Source organism: Typopeltis vanoorti, chromosome 21 (genome assembly GCF_054136105.1).
Source record: "Typopeltis vanoorti isolate ZY-2024b chromosome 21, IOZ_Tvanoo_1.0, whole genome shotgun sequence".
Classification (NCBI taxonomy): domain Eukaryota; kingdom Metazoa; phylum Arthropoda; class Arachnida; order Uropygi; family Thelyphonidae; genus Typopeltis; species Typopeltis vanoorti.
Genome location: NC_143569.1, coordinates 97,413,314 through 97,429,352, shown reverse-complemented (window position 1 = coordinate 97,429,352; position 16,039 = coordinate 97,413,314). Strand labels below are relative to the sequence as shown.

The following is a 16,039-nucleotide window of genomic DNA, read 5'->3' as shown; positions in this document are numbered from 1 at the left end:
AACTGACACCCCCATTCATTCGCCCATCTCTCTAGCTTATTCAAATCCTCTTGCAGGGCTACCACATCTACACTATTACTAATAATCCTTCACAGCTTCGCATCATCCGCAAACAACTGAATATCCCCTTGCAATCCACTGGTAATGTCATTGATATAAAGGTTAAACAATATAGTTCCTAGTACTGAGCCCTGTGGGACCCCACTTTTAACCCTCTGCCTCCTTGAAACTGCTCCACCATACACAACTCTCTGATACCTATCAGACAGCCAATCCTGAATCCAGTTGACCAATCTGACATCCAGACCCATGTGCTGCAACTTATATATCAGCTTATCATGTGGCACTCTGTCAAATGCCTTTGCTAAGTCTAAGAAAATTGCAGTATATGCCTTTCCCTCATCTAATGTTCTTGTAACTTTATTATAAAAGGCTAGCATATTGCTAAAACAAGAGCGCCCTTTCACAAATCCACTTTGACTCTCACAGATAACATTACCCTCATCTGCCCAATGCTGTATATGGTCCCTCACTACTTTCCCCAAGATCTTAACAACTACTGATGACACACAAACTGGTCTATAATTAGACACTTACAGTCTGCTACCACCCTTATGCAATGGCACTATCTTACCTTCCATCCATTTCCTGGGCACCTTTGCCGAAACCAGACTTTTATTGAAAAGCCGGGTTAAAGGCACTGTCAGTTCCCTAGCACATTCTCTCAAAACACGTGGTGAAATACCATCCAGTCCCAAAGCTTTACCGACATCCAGAGTACTCAGTATCTGAAACACACTCTCCTCCTGTACCTCTAAACCTCAAACCAGCCCTATCCCTCTAGCATTACAACTGACATCTTTAGGATGAAATACTCCAATAAAGTGTTCATTGAACAATTCCACTATGTCCTCTGCATCAGTCACTCTATTCCCATTTTTATCCCACAACATCATTCTTCCACAGCCATTTCTCCTCCTACTGGCCACATAGCTAAAAAATTCCCTAGGATTTTCTTTGGATCTTAGGGCCAATCTCCTCTCATATTCCAGTTTCGCTTTCCTTACCACACTAGTCACTTTTCTGGCCTGTGTCTTATATTCTTCATGCATCTTCTCTTCACCTGTCTCCTTATATCTCCTCCATAGTTTCTTATTCGCATCCAATTCCTGTTTAATATTGTTTGTCATCCATTTTACTCCAAATTGTGTCCTCATCTTCACTCATGGTATACAACTTACCATTGCTGATAACAAATATTCTTTCACAATTTCCCACGCACTAATGATATCCCGGCTTTCCAATTCCTCCCTCCATGAAACTTCCTGAAGTTGACGTCTAGGACTATTATAATCACCTGCATTATAATTCCACATAAGTTCCTGTCTCTTTGATACTCCTGCATGTCTATTCATTTCCCAAGTCAAAACCATATGGTCACTCTCTCCAACTGGTGGGAGAGATGTTAACTCAGTTATTATCAACTCTTCTGATGCTATAACCAAATCCAAAACTCTTGAACCTCTTGTTCCCTCTGTTACATGTTGCCTAAGACATTTGTCCCTCAAGAATTCTAGAAATTCCATTCCCCTATTGCTACATGCATTTTCCTCTCTCCAATTTATACTACTGTAGTTAAAATCTCCCATAACAATCATTCTTCTTGCACTTGCCAAACGTAGCTGTCTAAACATCTCCTGGTCCCCATCCTCTGTGCTCCTGGGTCTGTAGCAACACCCCACTAAATATCCTGTCTTGCCTATCTCTACCTCACACCATACGCTCTCAAAATCATTTGTCTCACTTCCTTCCAAAGCCTCCACTCTTAGAGGACATAGGTCATCACTCATCATAAGCAGTACCCCACCACCACACTTTCCCCCCCTATCCTGACGAAAAATGCTATACCCAGCGACTTCTATTCCTGTTGTTATATCCCCTTCTGTCAACCACGTCTCAGTGATCCCAATAATTTTTGGCCAGGCTGATGCTATCTGTGGCACCAATTCCTCTCCCTTATTCTGGATACTCCTGGCATAAGTATAAAGCATATAAATGCCATTGTTTCTATACCCAGCATTATCCCTTCTAGACTCCACTGGGCTCAGTGTTACCTGACATCGTCTCCCTTCTCCCAAGTATCCATTCCCATAAGAGGCCACCCCGCTATCATTCTCTCTGGGACACACTGACTCGTTCAGAACAGCAATCTCTCCAGATGCCTACGTCCTTCCTCATTCAAATGTAAGTGGTCTCTCACATACAATTCCTCTCTTTCCTCAAATGCACTCCAAGCATCCACATATACCTACCTAATAAGGGTTACAAATAGATGAGACTACTGATGTTACAAATGATGCGCAGTTAATATGCTACATAAGATATGCAGATGATAACAACATTCATGATGATATTCTGTTTTGTAGAACTTTGCCATCCCGAACAACTGGAGAAGAAATATTTCACATGCTCAATAATTACATAATACACAAAGGGATCCAGTGGGAAAAATGTACAGGCTTCTGTTCGGATGGAGCTCGCACCCTTACAGGCAGGTATAGTGGTCTTGTTTCTATGGTCAAGGAAGTAGCTCCGGATATAAATTGGGTACATTGTTTCATACATAGAGAAGCGCTAGCCTCCAAAGGAATCCCACCAGAATTTAAAACTGTGCTATATAACGGTGTAAAGCTAGTTAATTTTATTAAAGCTCGACCGTTAAATAACAGGTTGCACAACTTTTGCTTCATTCTGAAATTTGCTGGCTTTCCAGGGTCAAAGTATTAAAATGTTATTTCAATTAACCCCTTATGATACCAATTAAAAATCAGAAAGCGGTCGTTTTTCTTCCAAATTCATCATTATTTGAAAAATAATGATGAACTTGTGCAAACGCAAACGAAATAGCCGATACAAGCCGAGAAAAGTTGGCAACTTTTCTCGGCTGAAAGGAAATAGGCACAAGATTGTCTAGCATCTATATTCGGTTGTATTTATATGTGAAACCAAAATTCAAAATCAATTTTGGTGCAATAAACAAAAGACATGTCACAGACATCTTTGTATGTTAAAGGGTTAAGGAACGAAGTTTTATTATTTGTAAATGAACATAATTCTGATTTTGCATCACTCCTTGTTGATGAAACAGCGTTATCAACACTATCCTATCTTTCAGACATTTTTTCGAAATTAAATGAACTAAATCTCTCCCTTCAGGGAAATTCTTTAACTGTTCTTGATGCCTACAATAACAAGAAAAATGCAGTTTTATGCAGCAGCCGCAATTACATCAAGATGCCGTCGTTGTGAACTTATCATCGTTAACCTTAGTTAAAGAAGCCATGAGTGCATTAAGTCTTGGACACAATTTTTCAGTTACTCCTAAAGAAGTTCCAAAAACCAAAATAATGGCTTACGTTGAACGTGGAATATACGACCTGCCTCCAGCAATAGTCAATAATATTAGGTTAGACATGGCCAATATCCTAATCCATTCTAAGCCTCCCAAAAATAATATCCCACATAAAGAAATAATGGCTCTAAAAGAGCTATGCAATAATAACCACGTTACAATAACGAAATCAGACAAAGAAAACGCGACTGTAGTAATGGATACATCAGAATATGAAAGCAAAATGCACACACTTCTCCAAGACCAGTCAACATATTAAATCATAAATCGAGATGCCACCAACTCACAAAAGAATAAGGTGTGCAAGTTATTGAACAAAGTCACTTCTTAGTCAAAAGAAACGGTCAAAAAACTCAAACCCCTTCGTGTTAAAACACCCAGAATATATGGAGCTTCAAAAATCCACAAACAAGGTAAACCTTTATGCCCTATTGTAGATAGGATAAACAGTTCTACATATGAACTAGCCAAACTATTAGCCACTCGCACAAACAATTCTCCCTCTTTTGTTAAAAATTCTACCCACCTAAAAAGTATTTTAGAAAACTGCACCTTAAATAGTTCAGACCTAATGGTGAGTTTTGATATCACCTCACTATTTACTAATGTACCATTGACTGAAACACTTAACTTACTAAATTCACAATTTCCCCCTGATATATTTCAGCTATTTAAATTCACAGTACAGGCAGGTTATTTTACATGGAAAGGGAAAATATACAAACAATTAGATGGGACAGCTATGGGATCCCCCCCCTTTCTCCCCTCTTAGCTTTCTACATAGAACATGTGGAAAAGCTAGCTATCAACACAGCCACTCTCAAACCTAGTCTCTGGCTATGCTATGTTGACCATGTGTTTGCTATTTGGCCACATGGCCCAGATGCATTGAATACATTTTTAATGCATCTAAATAGCCAGCACCCTAAAATCCACTTTACAATGTAACCAGAAGCCAATGACTGCTTGCCCTCCCTGGACACACTAATCACACGTCTTCCAGAAGGTTCCTTATCATTTTCAGTTTATAGAAAACCCACACATACAGGCAGATATTTACACAAACAATCACACTATCACCTTTCTCAACAATATGGTATCATAAAAACACTAACCCACAGAGCTAAAACAATCTGTTCCAATGACATTGCTCTCACTGCTGAACTTTCTCACCTATGCCATACCTTCCTAAGCAATGGCTATAATCCACATAAGATAGATAAAATATTAAATGCTACCCAGAAATCCCCCCCCCCTGCTATTTACCACAGAAGACTACAACAAAACTATCACCATCCTGTACATTAAAGGCATATCTGAAAAGATATCTAGGGTGCTTAGCAAACACCAACTGCGCACCGTATTTAAACCTTATGTGAAATTGGCAACTCTCATCCGTTCACCTAAGGACAGATTCACTCCTTTATCACAACCAGGAGGTCTATGAAGTACCCTGTTCTTGTCATCGAGCCTAGTATGGACAGACAGGAAGAACTGTGGACATCTGCCTCAGTGAACACAAAAAATATATCCGGCACGTTCGCTATGGCAAGTCGGGTCTGGCAGCCCATGCTTTAGATTCCTCAGCACACAGGATCAATTAAGAGAAAACAAAACTACTGCACAGAAGTTTCTACAAGTCAGAGAGGTCATTCCTGGAATCAACAGAAGCCTTAAAACATACTCCAAACCTTAACAAGTATGGCTGTATAAATCTACCAAAGATTTGGGAGACAGCCATCCTAAGACTAAATTAATATTTATTTATTTTAATTTTATTTTTTTCAAAACTTTGGACTACTATTTTTTAAAACTTTCAAGGACTACTATTTGGACTACTATATTTTTTTTCAAAACTTTGGACTAATGTATTTTTTTTTTTTTAATATATATAACTTAGATGGTGCCATATTAGGACGTTAATCTTGTGTTGCACACTGCAATTACTTATACTAGCCCCATTGTTCACCGAATTGTGGGTGTCTTGCATTTGTAACAAAATGTTTTGTGCACTCTGAAGATGCTGGATATAATACCAGCGAAACATTAGCTTTTTTAAGTTAATAAATAGTTATTTTCTTATCTATCTGTGTTCGCATCAATACCGTTTAAATCCAATTCAACATTCTTTCTTATAGTTTTCTTTCAGTAACAGTGATGTCCTATTTTTAGTATTACAATTGTTATTTTTGATTAAAAAAAATTATTTATAAATTACAACACGAATAAACATTCTTCTTACAGATTTTTTCCATAACAGTGATGTCCTATTTTTAGTATTATAATTGGTATTTTTGATTTAGGATCATGGATTTTCTACAGTCATGTTTATAGTTGTTCTTAGAGAGGAAGGATTCGTGGGCCAAATATATGCCTTCCATGTGTTTGGGATTTTTAGACCATCATTATTGTTCAGATTCGGGTGGTTGATAATGATCTCACAGGCTTCCTTAAATTTGCGTTCATACCATGTTTTGATGTGATGTAGACAAATAGTACTTTTCCAGTCAATTCCATGTAAGGTGTTCAGGGCATGATCAGAAATGCCAGTTTCACCATAATTATTCTATTTATTGTGTTGTTTATGTTCTTTTTGTCTGATAGGAATTGTGCGTCCTGTTTCTCCTATATGTGGTATATGGTATGTTACAGGTGCAATAAATACGGTATACTCCAGGGTGGGCCAGCAGAGGGAGTAGGTCTTTGGATTTTTAATTTTGCAGGAGGTTTAAAAGTGGCTTTGAGGTTATATTTTTGTAGTACTCTGTTTATTTTGTCTGATGTCCCTTTAATGTAGGGAATAGTTGTAGTTTTATTGTAGTCTGGTTTGTCTTGTTTGTTTGTCTTTGCATAATACAAAATTAAAAAGCTTACTCAACTCATCCAAAGACCCGCTCCCTCCGCTGGCCCACCCTGGAGTATACCGTATTTATTGCACCTGTAACATACCATATATAGGAGAAACAGGATGCACAATTCCTATCAGACAAAAAGAACATAAACGACACATTAAAATAGAATAATTATGGTGAAGCTGGCCTTTCTGATCATGCCCTGAACACCTTACATGGAATTGATCGAAAAGCACTATTTGTCTACATCACACCAAAACATGGTATGAACGCAAATTTAAGGAAGTCTGTGAGATCATTATCAACCACCCAAATCTGAACAATAATGATGGTCTAAAAATCCCAAACATATGGAAGGCATATATTCAGCCCACAAATCCTTCCTATCTAAGAACAACTATAAACTGGACTGTAGAAAATCCAGGATCCTAAATCAAAAATAACAATTGTAATACTAAAAATAGGACATAACTGTTATGAAAAAATCTGTAAGAAAGAATGTTTATTCATGTTGTAATTTATAAATAATAATTTTTTTAAATCAAAAATAACAATTGTAATACTAAAAATAGGACATCACCGTTACCAAAAGAAAACTATCTATAAGAAAGAATGTTTATTCATGTTATCATAAGATCTAGCTTGATGTAATTCATTAATATTTTTTTTTTCACTTGAGGTCATGCCAGTAGAATAACATGTGATCAAATCATTGTTTCTCTAGCTTACTGTTTGTAATGTAATGCAGCTTGTCTTGTATATTTGAGCATGCTCCAGATGATGATCTTGATATGATGATCGAAACAGGATAATAAAAAGAGTTATTTATAACCCGGTTATAAAATCCATAATTTCTAAAATGAATGCTGATCACCGTGTAACACTAAAAGAAAGGACCAGTAGGAGGAGACTATATGGATGCTTTGGCATAGCGATATCGTCTCTCTTATAAGCTCTGGCTAGGGCAACTCGTAAATGCCAGCGAGTGTATTCCTGTAAGCTCTCTGGTAAAATTTCACAAGAAACTTTTATAGTTTCTATATTCAGCTTTGAAATAATGCTGGATTTCATATCCACTTAATTTTTATAATTTTAATATATAATTTTTCATAAAAAATTTATAACTTTTTTAGCCATATTTACAATGAGAAACAGTGTTGATGATCTACTGAATATCTTGTTTTCTGCCAGAGCTTTGGCATATTGTATGATTGTAGTCGAAGGAGGTAAGTCTTGTCTTCCTCTTCCAAATTTACTACTATATTCACATCTTTGAGTAATTCAAATATACCAACCAAATATAGCATTCTCCTTCGTTATTGTTTTCTAATATATCTTAAAACAAACACATTGTCTTCCACTCTATGCAGATTTGGTTATGATTAACTAATAAATTAAAGTATTCAAAGTTATCCTACAGTTAATTGCACCGGACCAAGTAAGTTGTGTGTGTGTGTGTGTGTGTGCGTGCGTGCGTGCATAAAGAGAAAGTGAGAGAAAGAGGCCTGTGTAGCTCAGTGGAAGTGACATTTGCATCCTCTGCGCTTGGTCGCTCAAAGTTTGACTTAAGTTCAAGTCTTGTTGCTGCCTGGAGGAACTTTTTCTAAGCCTTTCTTCGACCGGTTCCCGAGTTAGTCGATTTCTGGCATGGGCAAGCGGCTTTTTCCTCCCGGAAACTCAGGTTTCTCATCCTGTAAACTCAAGAAAATTGACTGTAGTATCCACATTATTTCAGATAGTGACATATCTTGTTAGGGTTAGGTACCAAGAGATGGCAGCACTTGTTTGCCAGCCTCTTCATCGGTGGCTGATATAATTAGTAATAATCATGGGCCAGCTATTTCTGATTGGCTACCGGTGGAGATTGAACTGCCCACTCAGTCTCCAAAGGCTAGATAGGATATAATGGCCTCGCCTACTCCCTATAAGAGAATAAAAGGTGTCAGCTGATTTATTTTTTTTATATTACCTTGATGGACCTATGTTTCATTCAGGATTTCTCCATGAGTGCAGGTCACAAAGATGCCTCCAACGATCTTGATCTTCTCTCTTCCATGTTATACCCATAGATTTTACTAGTGGATCTTCCCACTTCCTGCTTTTCTCTTTATTCTTGGTTGCCAGTTGAGTATTCTATGTGACTTGCCAATCTCATCTTGCTTTCATATACTGCAGTTACCACATATTTTATGCCTGATCTCTTTCTTACTTCTGTGTTCCTAACATGTTCCATTTTGCTGATGTTATAAATCCTGCATTCTATTGCACGCTGAGTTATTCTGAGAGTTTCTGCTTCTTTTCTTCTTGTGTTCCATATGTGAGTGATGGAAGTATGTCACTATTAAATAGTTTTGCCTTCGCAGAGATGTCAAGATTTGGATCAGTAAGTGCTTCTTTTAGTCTGTTGAATGATAGCCATGCAGCTATCTTTCTTTTTGCTAGTTCTTCAGATAACTAATTATTCATTTTTATTGTTGATCCTAAGTAATTGTAGGAGTTCACTTGTTCTATAGGGATTATTATTATCATTACATCACACCTCCAGGGAGTCCAAAGACTCATCGAGGGAAGGCATCTACTCTATAACTCTCTGTCTCACTACTCCACCAACCTTCATTATCTAACACCAACGCCATCTACCACCGACTACCACCACTAGTACTTTCACAGACAATCATAACATCCATGCCCACGGCAGGGTTCGAACCCACAGCCTTCTGGCTGGAGAGCGGATATGATAACCACTCGGCCAACCAGGCCGGCATGTTATCAATACATAGATGACTGTTACTTGTGTAGATGTTTTTGATCCATTTTGTTTTTTCTAGATTCATTTCTAAGCCTATCTTACTGCTGTTTGTGTATAATTTTTCACCCATTTCTTCTAGGTCTTTTGGGTTGTGAGATATCAGTACCAGATCATCGGCAAACATAAGGATTTGTAGTTTTTCACCATCTGTGCTTATTTCTCTGTTTAGGTCTATTTTTTTTCAGAATATATTCTAAAGTGATGGTAAATAGATTTGGGAAGATCACATCGCCTTGACGGACCCTTCTCTTTATATCTATATTTATAGGTTGATCAAATAGTGTTATTTGTGTGGTCTGATTTTTGTTAATTTCTTTTATCATGTGGATGTAAGTATCTGCATTTATTTCCATTAAGGCACTGATGACTGCATTGTGTTCTATGGTATCAAATGCTTTTTTAAAATCAATAAAGAGGAAACATAGAGGGATTCTCTGCATTTTTCTGTTAGTTGTGAAATGACCTGGATATGATATATTGTGGAGAAGCCTCTTCTGAATCCTGACTGCTCTCTACTGGAGTTGTCTTCGAGAGTGTTTTGGATTTTTATGTCTTCCTTGTTCCCTTTTTTGAATAGCAGTATGGTTTTGAGGTCTTCCATTCCTCTGGAATCTTTCTTTCTTTGAAGTACCACGAGAATCTGGCAGCCAACGCTTTGAAAATAATGTCCACCTTGTTGGATTTCTTCAGCCTTAACATGATCAAGTCCTGAGGCTTTACCTTTACTCATTTTCTTAAGGGCATGTTCTGTTTCTTCTGGAAGTACATCTGGTATATTGCTTGATTTTGGAATAATAGGTTCTGAAACTTGGCACTTAGTTGCATAAAGATCATTATAAAAATTCTGCACAATTTCTTCTATCTTTTTTCTATTAGTATGTTTTTCTCCATTTTGATCATGTAAAGCAGATCATGAATTGCCTGTTTAAAATTTAAGTCTTTCTCTATTTTTTTCAGGCTGGTTTTTGCCTGCACTGCTTCTCTTAGTTTTTGTATTCTGAAAGCTTTGTAGTCTTCTGGAATTCTTTTCCTTATTAACTTACAGATAATTTTGTATTTTTTTAATATATACATCTTAATTGGACAGGTATATATATGTGTGTGTGTGTGTGTGTGTGGTGGGGGGGTTCCAAAAGTGATGAAATACTAGTTAATGTTTTTCATCATGAATTTAAAAATATCATTATATCAAGCATTACACCATATAAATGTATACATAATAAGTTATGTTTCATCTGACTAGCTCAATTTAATAAAGGGATAGCTGTTTGGAAAAAAACAATGGTAGGATTAAAGGTGGAACTAAGTCCATTCCAACATCAAATTCAAAACAGTCTACTTGAATATCAAATCTAGACCAGACAGTGAAGTATTACATCAAAGACAGAATTTAGTCTTATATGAAAAAATAAACAAAAAATTTCATTTAAAAAAATCTTAATTTTTTTTTTATATGATATCCTCAACCAAGGGAGGTTATAAACCAATCTGGGAACTCTTCATTAGAGAGCAATCATGTTACTTTGGTAGTTTTTCAAATCACTTCACACCTCACTTCCAATAAGTAGGATGGTGGTCACATCATGCAGTGAAATTTGTCTATCATCTAGATATTAACAGACATCCATGCCCACAACCGGATTCAAATTTACAGCTGCCAGAATTGATCAGGCCAGTTGTGAAGAAGTCAGATGCTACATAAGTCATATAAATATTTAAATTATGATGCACTAGAACAATATTTCAAATCAATTGTACCTCAGTTTTCATGATGGCTGGATTTTCCTTTGCATATTTATTAATAATTCTTCCTAATACTAACCAGCAAAATTTCACATCCTTGAATTTACATATTGTCTGAAAAGTAAAGAAAGAAAAAAAAAAGGTAAGCATAAAACTACTTTTCACTATGAATTAATATAAGATAAAATGCAACTTACACTTAACACTAAAATGTCAAATCAATAATTTTCAACATGGATTTTTTACTGAAAGAAATAAAAATAGGGGTGCTTAAGGGTCAAGGCTAAATAACTGGGAGGAGACCATCACATGGTCTTTCGGGGAATGCAGAGAACCGACTAGCGCTTCTGACCTAATGGTGAATTCTCACCTTCTCATGGTGCACCCTGTTGGGTATCTACCTGTATACTGACCAGATGAGGATAGGCTGGCGATTTGTAATTTAGCTGACCAAATTGTATTCTTATTAGCTTAAATCATCTTTCATCTTTCTTATTTCTTATAACTCAAAATGATGGTACAATACAACAGAATTTCATGCCGGCTAGGGCGTTGATCGGTTAAACAAGGCCCCATTGTTTTCTTCAGGGAACCAGGATGAAGAGCAAAAAGTCAGCTACTGCAACTCTAACTCAACATCAGCAGAAATCAAAATTGGCACCATCAACATAAGAAGCATCGGGGATAAAAAATGAAACTATCAGAATAATTGGATAAGTACCAGATTGACATAATAGGTGTTACCAAAATCAAGAAGACAAAAACAAGTGAGATCTTTCTAAGCAACAAATGCAAGATGTTATATTTAGGAAGTAACAATCAGGGAAAAGAAGAAGTAGCTATAATATTAACACGTTCGCTGCCACGCTACTCGGGCATAGTTTGTTCCCGTACGCCAAGCAATTTCACTTCTTCAATGTCAGTACGGGTAATCTCATTGCCGGTGGTAATCAACATACAAGTAATATTCATAGTTTGCTTGTGAGGCTTATATACCATCTACGAGTATACACACTTTTGATTCTTGCTCCACAAGCCAAGAATTTTCACTTCTTCAAGGTCAGTACAGGTAATCTTGTTGCCGGCGGTAAGCATCATACGAGTATATTCGTAGCTGGATTATGAGGCTCGTATACCAACTACGAGTATATTCGTAGCTGGATTATGAGGCTCGTATACCAACTACGAGTATATTCGTAGTTGGCAGCGAATGTGTTAAACACTAAATATGGGGATAATCTTGAATAGGAGGAAGTATTAAGTAGAGCAGTGTGGGCTAATAGCAGAATGGGGAATTGGAAAATGAAACTTATTTGGCCTTATGGTCCCACAGAAGGTTTTGAGACATGCAGAGAAGGCAGCTGACACAACAAAAAAGGAAAAGTTGGTCTTTGTTGGAGATTCTAAACAGCAGAGTAGGAAATGATTACCAGACATATAAGAATGTTCTGGGAAAATTTGGAGAAAAGAGCAAAGATAATAATAATGGCAAGTACCTGTTAGATTTTTGCTCAGAACATGGATTAATTATTACTAACACCATGTTTCAACATAAAAAATGAGCACAAATTCACATGAAGAGAAGGTGCAAGAAATAAGAAAGATGAAAGTGATACAAATGAAACGGAAGTTGAAAAAAGGTAAGGTAACATGCAGTGTTGACAGTGAACAAGCATGTGTGGCTGGCAATAAAATTAAAACAGGGAATGATAAAAATTGATGCAAGATTTGAAAGTTAAGTTGGTTAAGATGAGGCAATAGATGAAACGGATACAGAGTGAAATTAAGAGAATTTGAAATACGTATGGAAGAGTGAAAATGATAAAAATGAATGATATCAGTTTAAAAGAGGTGATGATAGACCTGCGAGTGGCATTGTATGGGGATTCAATTATTAGAGGTGTGACAAATGAGAAGATACACAAGGTTTTTTTGGAGATAAAATGAATAGAGTGATTGTTTTGTTGGATATGAGGACTAAGCAAGCAAAAGAGTAATGGTAATGGTACGGACAAATAACTTGTCAAATTGGATATCAGGAGGTTGTGAATGATATGTTAGCAGAAATGTGTGAAGAGAAAGGAGTGCACTTTGTTAATCTGTGGAATGAGTTTGAAGGATGAATTGAATTATATAAGAGTATTGTAAGAAAGGAGAGATTGAAGTGGGTAAAATGAGTATAGACAATGAGAGAACAAGCGTGCAACACAATAGGGAAATGGGAAGGCTCAGGGTTGATGGAAACACAGAGTGAGAAAGGATGAATGCTCCAAGGGTATGTGAATGCCTGTGCAGGCAAAAAGGGAAGCAGATGATCTGGGATAAAGGAAAAACAGTTGGATTTGAAGAGGGTTATAAGATGAATAAGGAGTAAAAGAACTGGCTCAAATTAAGCATGGAGAATTCACATCTAATAAGTGGTATCAGTGGAACTTGATATAGATCCAGGAATTAGTTGCTATGTTTGTATAAATATGCTAGAAGTGTAAGAAACAATACAAATGAAATGGCTGCATTAATCAGGTCTGTTCATCCAAGAATTGTTGGAATAAGTGAAACATGGTTGAATGAGGATGACATCCTGACAGGAATAGAGATGGAAGAGTATGGTGTGTTTCATGAAGAGAGAAAGGGTAGAAAGGGAGGAGTGCTATTCATGATAGAGAAAGAGTAATATCCATACAAGGTAAAGATGCAAGAGGGAAACAGTGCCAGAGGTTTGAGGTAGTATATATAGATGGTGTGAGATAGAGGTGAATAGAATGAAATACTTAGATGTTGTTATAGACCTGGTAATGTGGATGGTAGTGACCATGGAATGTATAATCAAATTAACCGAGCAAATAAGAAAAGGATGATTATTATGGGTGAGTTTAACTATGGCAATATAGATTGGGATGATAAGACAGCAACTTAAAGTAAAGAAAATGAGTTTCTTGAGTTTTTGAGGGACAACTACATCAGACAGTATGTAAGAGAAGTCACACAAGGATTGAGGGTCTTTGAATTGATCACCTTATCAGAGGATGTAATTATAAATAAGGTATCAAATCATCCACCAGTCGGAGATAGTGACCATGAAATGATTACTTAGGTGGTTAGCAGCAGTGTGAAGAACTGTGTGAGGAAAGATATATGTGGAACTACAAGGCTGGTGATTGTGAGGAGCTCAGGAGACAGCTTGCAGGTTTAGCATGGAATAAGGAGTTAACTGAAAAAGAGATAAATGCACCTTGGTGGACATTCAAGAACTATTTAGTAGAAGCAATGTCTAAATGTATTATTATTATTATTACCCAAGACCCCACGGAGTCAAAGACTCATCTAGGAGGTTCTTTTATCAAACACACAGCTCATCATACCGTGATTTAAACACACTCAAATTCTCTGCAGACATGACACTCTCAGGCAAGGCATTCCAATCATTCACAACTCTGCATGAAAAAAACTTGCTTCTCACTCCTCTACTCACACCCTCCTTATAGAGCTTCCAGGGATGACCTCTGGTTCTCCTCTGATTTCCGACTATTTTCTGTAGAATTTCTCCAGCATTGATCCTATAACCCCGTTATAACTTGTAGGTTTCTATCATATCTCTCCTCCTCCTGTCTACCAGACTCTGCAAGTTGCATCTTCTCAATCTTTCCTCATACGTGACATTCCAGAGGTTAGAAACTTCCTTAGTCAGTCACCTCTGGACCCTCTCCAACATCTCTTCATCCTTCTGAAAACCTCATGACAAAATCTGGGCACAATAGTCCATGTGCGGCCTAATCAAAGCCTTATACAATGGAAGAAGAATCTCCCTACTTCTACACGTCATTATCCTCCGCATCATTCCCAGAAGCCTTTGTGTTGTCTTCACAATTTTGGCGATGTGTCCCCTAAATTTCAGATCCTTATTCACTATCACCCCCAGATCTCTTATTTCCTCCACTTCCAACAATATATCCTCACCAAGCATAAATTCTGCATCCCATTTCTGTTTTCCAAATTTTAAAACCTTACATTTTGCAACATTGAACTCGCATCCCCATTTCTGTGCCCAATCACTCAATTTATTCAAATCTTCTTGTAAGGCCACAACATCTTCTCTACTCTTCATAATTTGTCCCAACTTTGTATCATCTGCAAACAACTGAATATCTCCATCCAAATCTTTACCAATATCATTAATATACAAGTTTAACAATAGCCCTAAAACAGATCCCTGAGGCACCCACTAGTAACTTTCCTTTTCCTGGATATGCTCCTCCATACACAACTTGTTGATACCTATCAGATAGCCAGTCTCCAATCTAATGCACCAATCTAACCGCATCCACTCCAGTTTGACTATCAACTTATCATGCGGTAATCTATCATAAGCCTTTGCAAAATCTAAGTACAGTCATATCCCAAAGTTATTATTATTATTATTTGACACCTCCAGGGAGTCCGAAGACTCATCGAGGGAGAGTGTGCCAACAGCATCGAACGATTGATATCCCCTTCCAACTACTAACCACGCTCAAACTTACTTAACTGAGCCATTAGTAGCAGAGGCTCTACCAATCGACCAACCTTTGCCGGCAATTGTGTGGTAGGTGGGACCAACAAAAAGTGCGTAAGTCGAATTCGCGTAACTCGGGTATAATTTTGCATACAAACATACAAAATATTAGTTAATTGGGACCAAAGGTGTACAAAAACACCTATTTTTTTTACAAAATATAATCATAATTGTAGTTTTTTCATACATAAAAAAAAGAAAGTTATTTCGATGTCAATGGTTTCATAAATTCTAATAGATTCGTCTGACGGCATAATGTCTTTTTCTTGTTACGCAAAATTTCTTCATAGCAAGCTAATGATTTTTTTATTCCTTACCTTGTGGCTACAATTCGTTCCTCGTTAGAATCAATGTCCTCCAAAATCTGTAAACCTTTCTTTTATGATTGTTCTTACTGTGGATGCCTGTAGATCAAACTTCTTTGCTAGCTCACAAATTTTAATTTCCTTCAAAATCCTTAAGAATGTTGAGTTTTGTTTCCAAAGTCAATGTTTTTCTTTTCTTGCTAGCTGTAGAAGAATTGGACTTGCTTCCTTTGGACAACATTATTATTTTTTATGTGATAAAATTTTTATCAAGAACATTGCAAGATTTGTAGACTATAAAAATCGTGTATCTATTAGAGACTGTGCGAAACACATCAGTGGTTGTTCGCAGCATATACAACACTG

General features: G+C 37.0%; 1 protein-coding gene across 1 annotated transcript in view; it reads right to left on the bottom strand.

Moving 5' to 3' along the window:
• LOC150095132 (apolipoprotein B-100-like) overlaps window positions 1-16,039 on the bottom strand; it is a 297,535-nt gene that overhangs the window by 114,356 nt on the left and 167,140 nt on the right. The window contains exon 11 of the mRNA XM_090411200.1: window positions 10,832-10,930. Coding sequence (XP_090267326.1) covers window positions 10,832-10,930 — 99 coding nt within the window. The remainder of the gene's footprint in view (window positions 1-10,831; window positions 10,931-16,039) is intronic.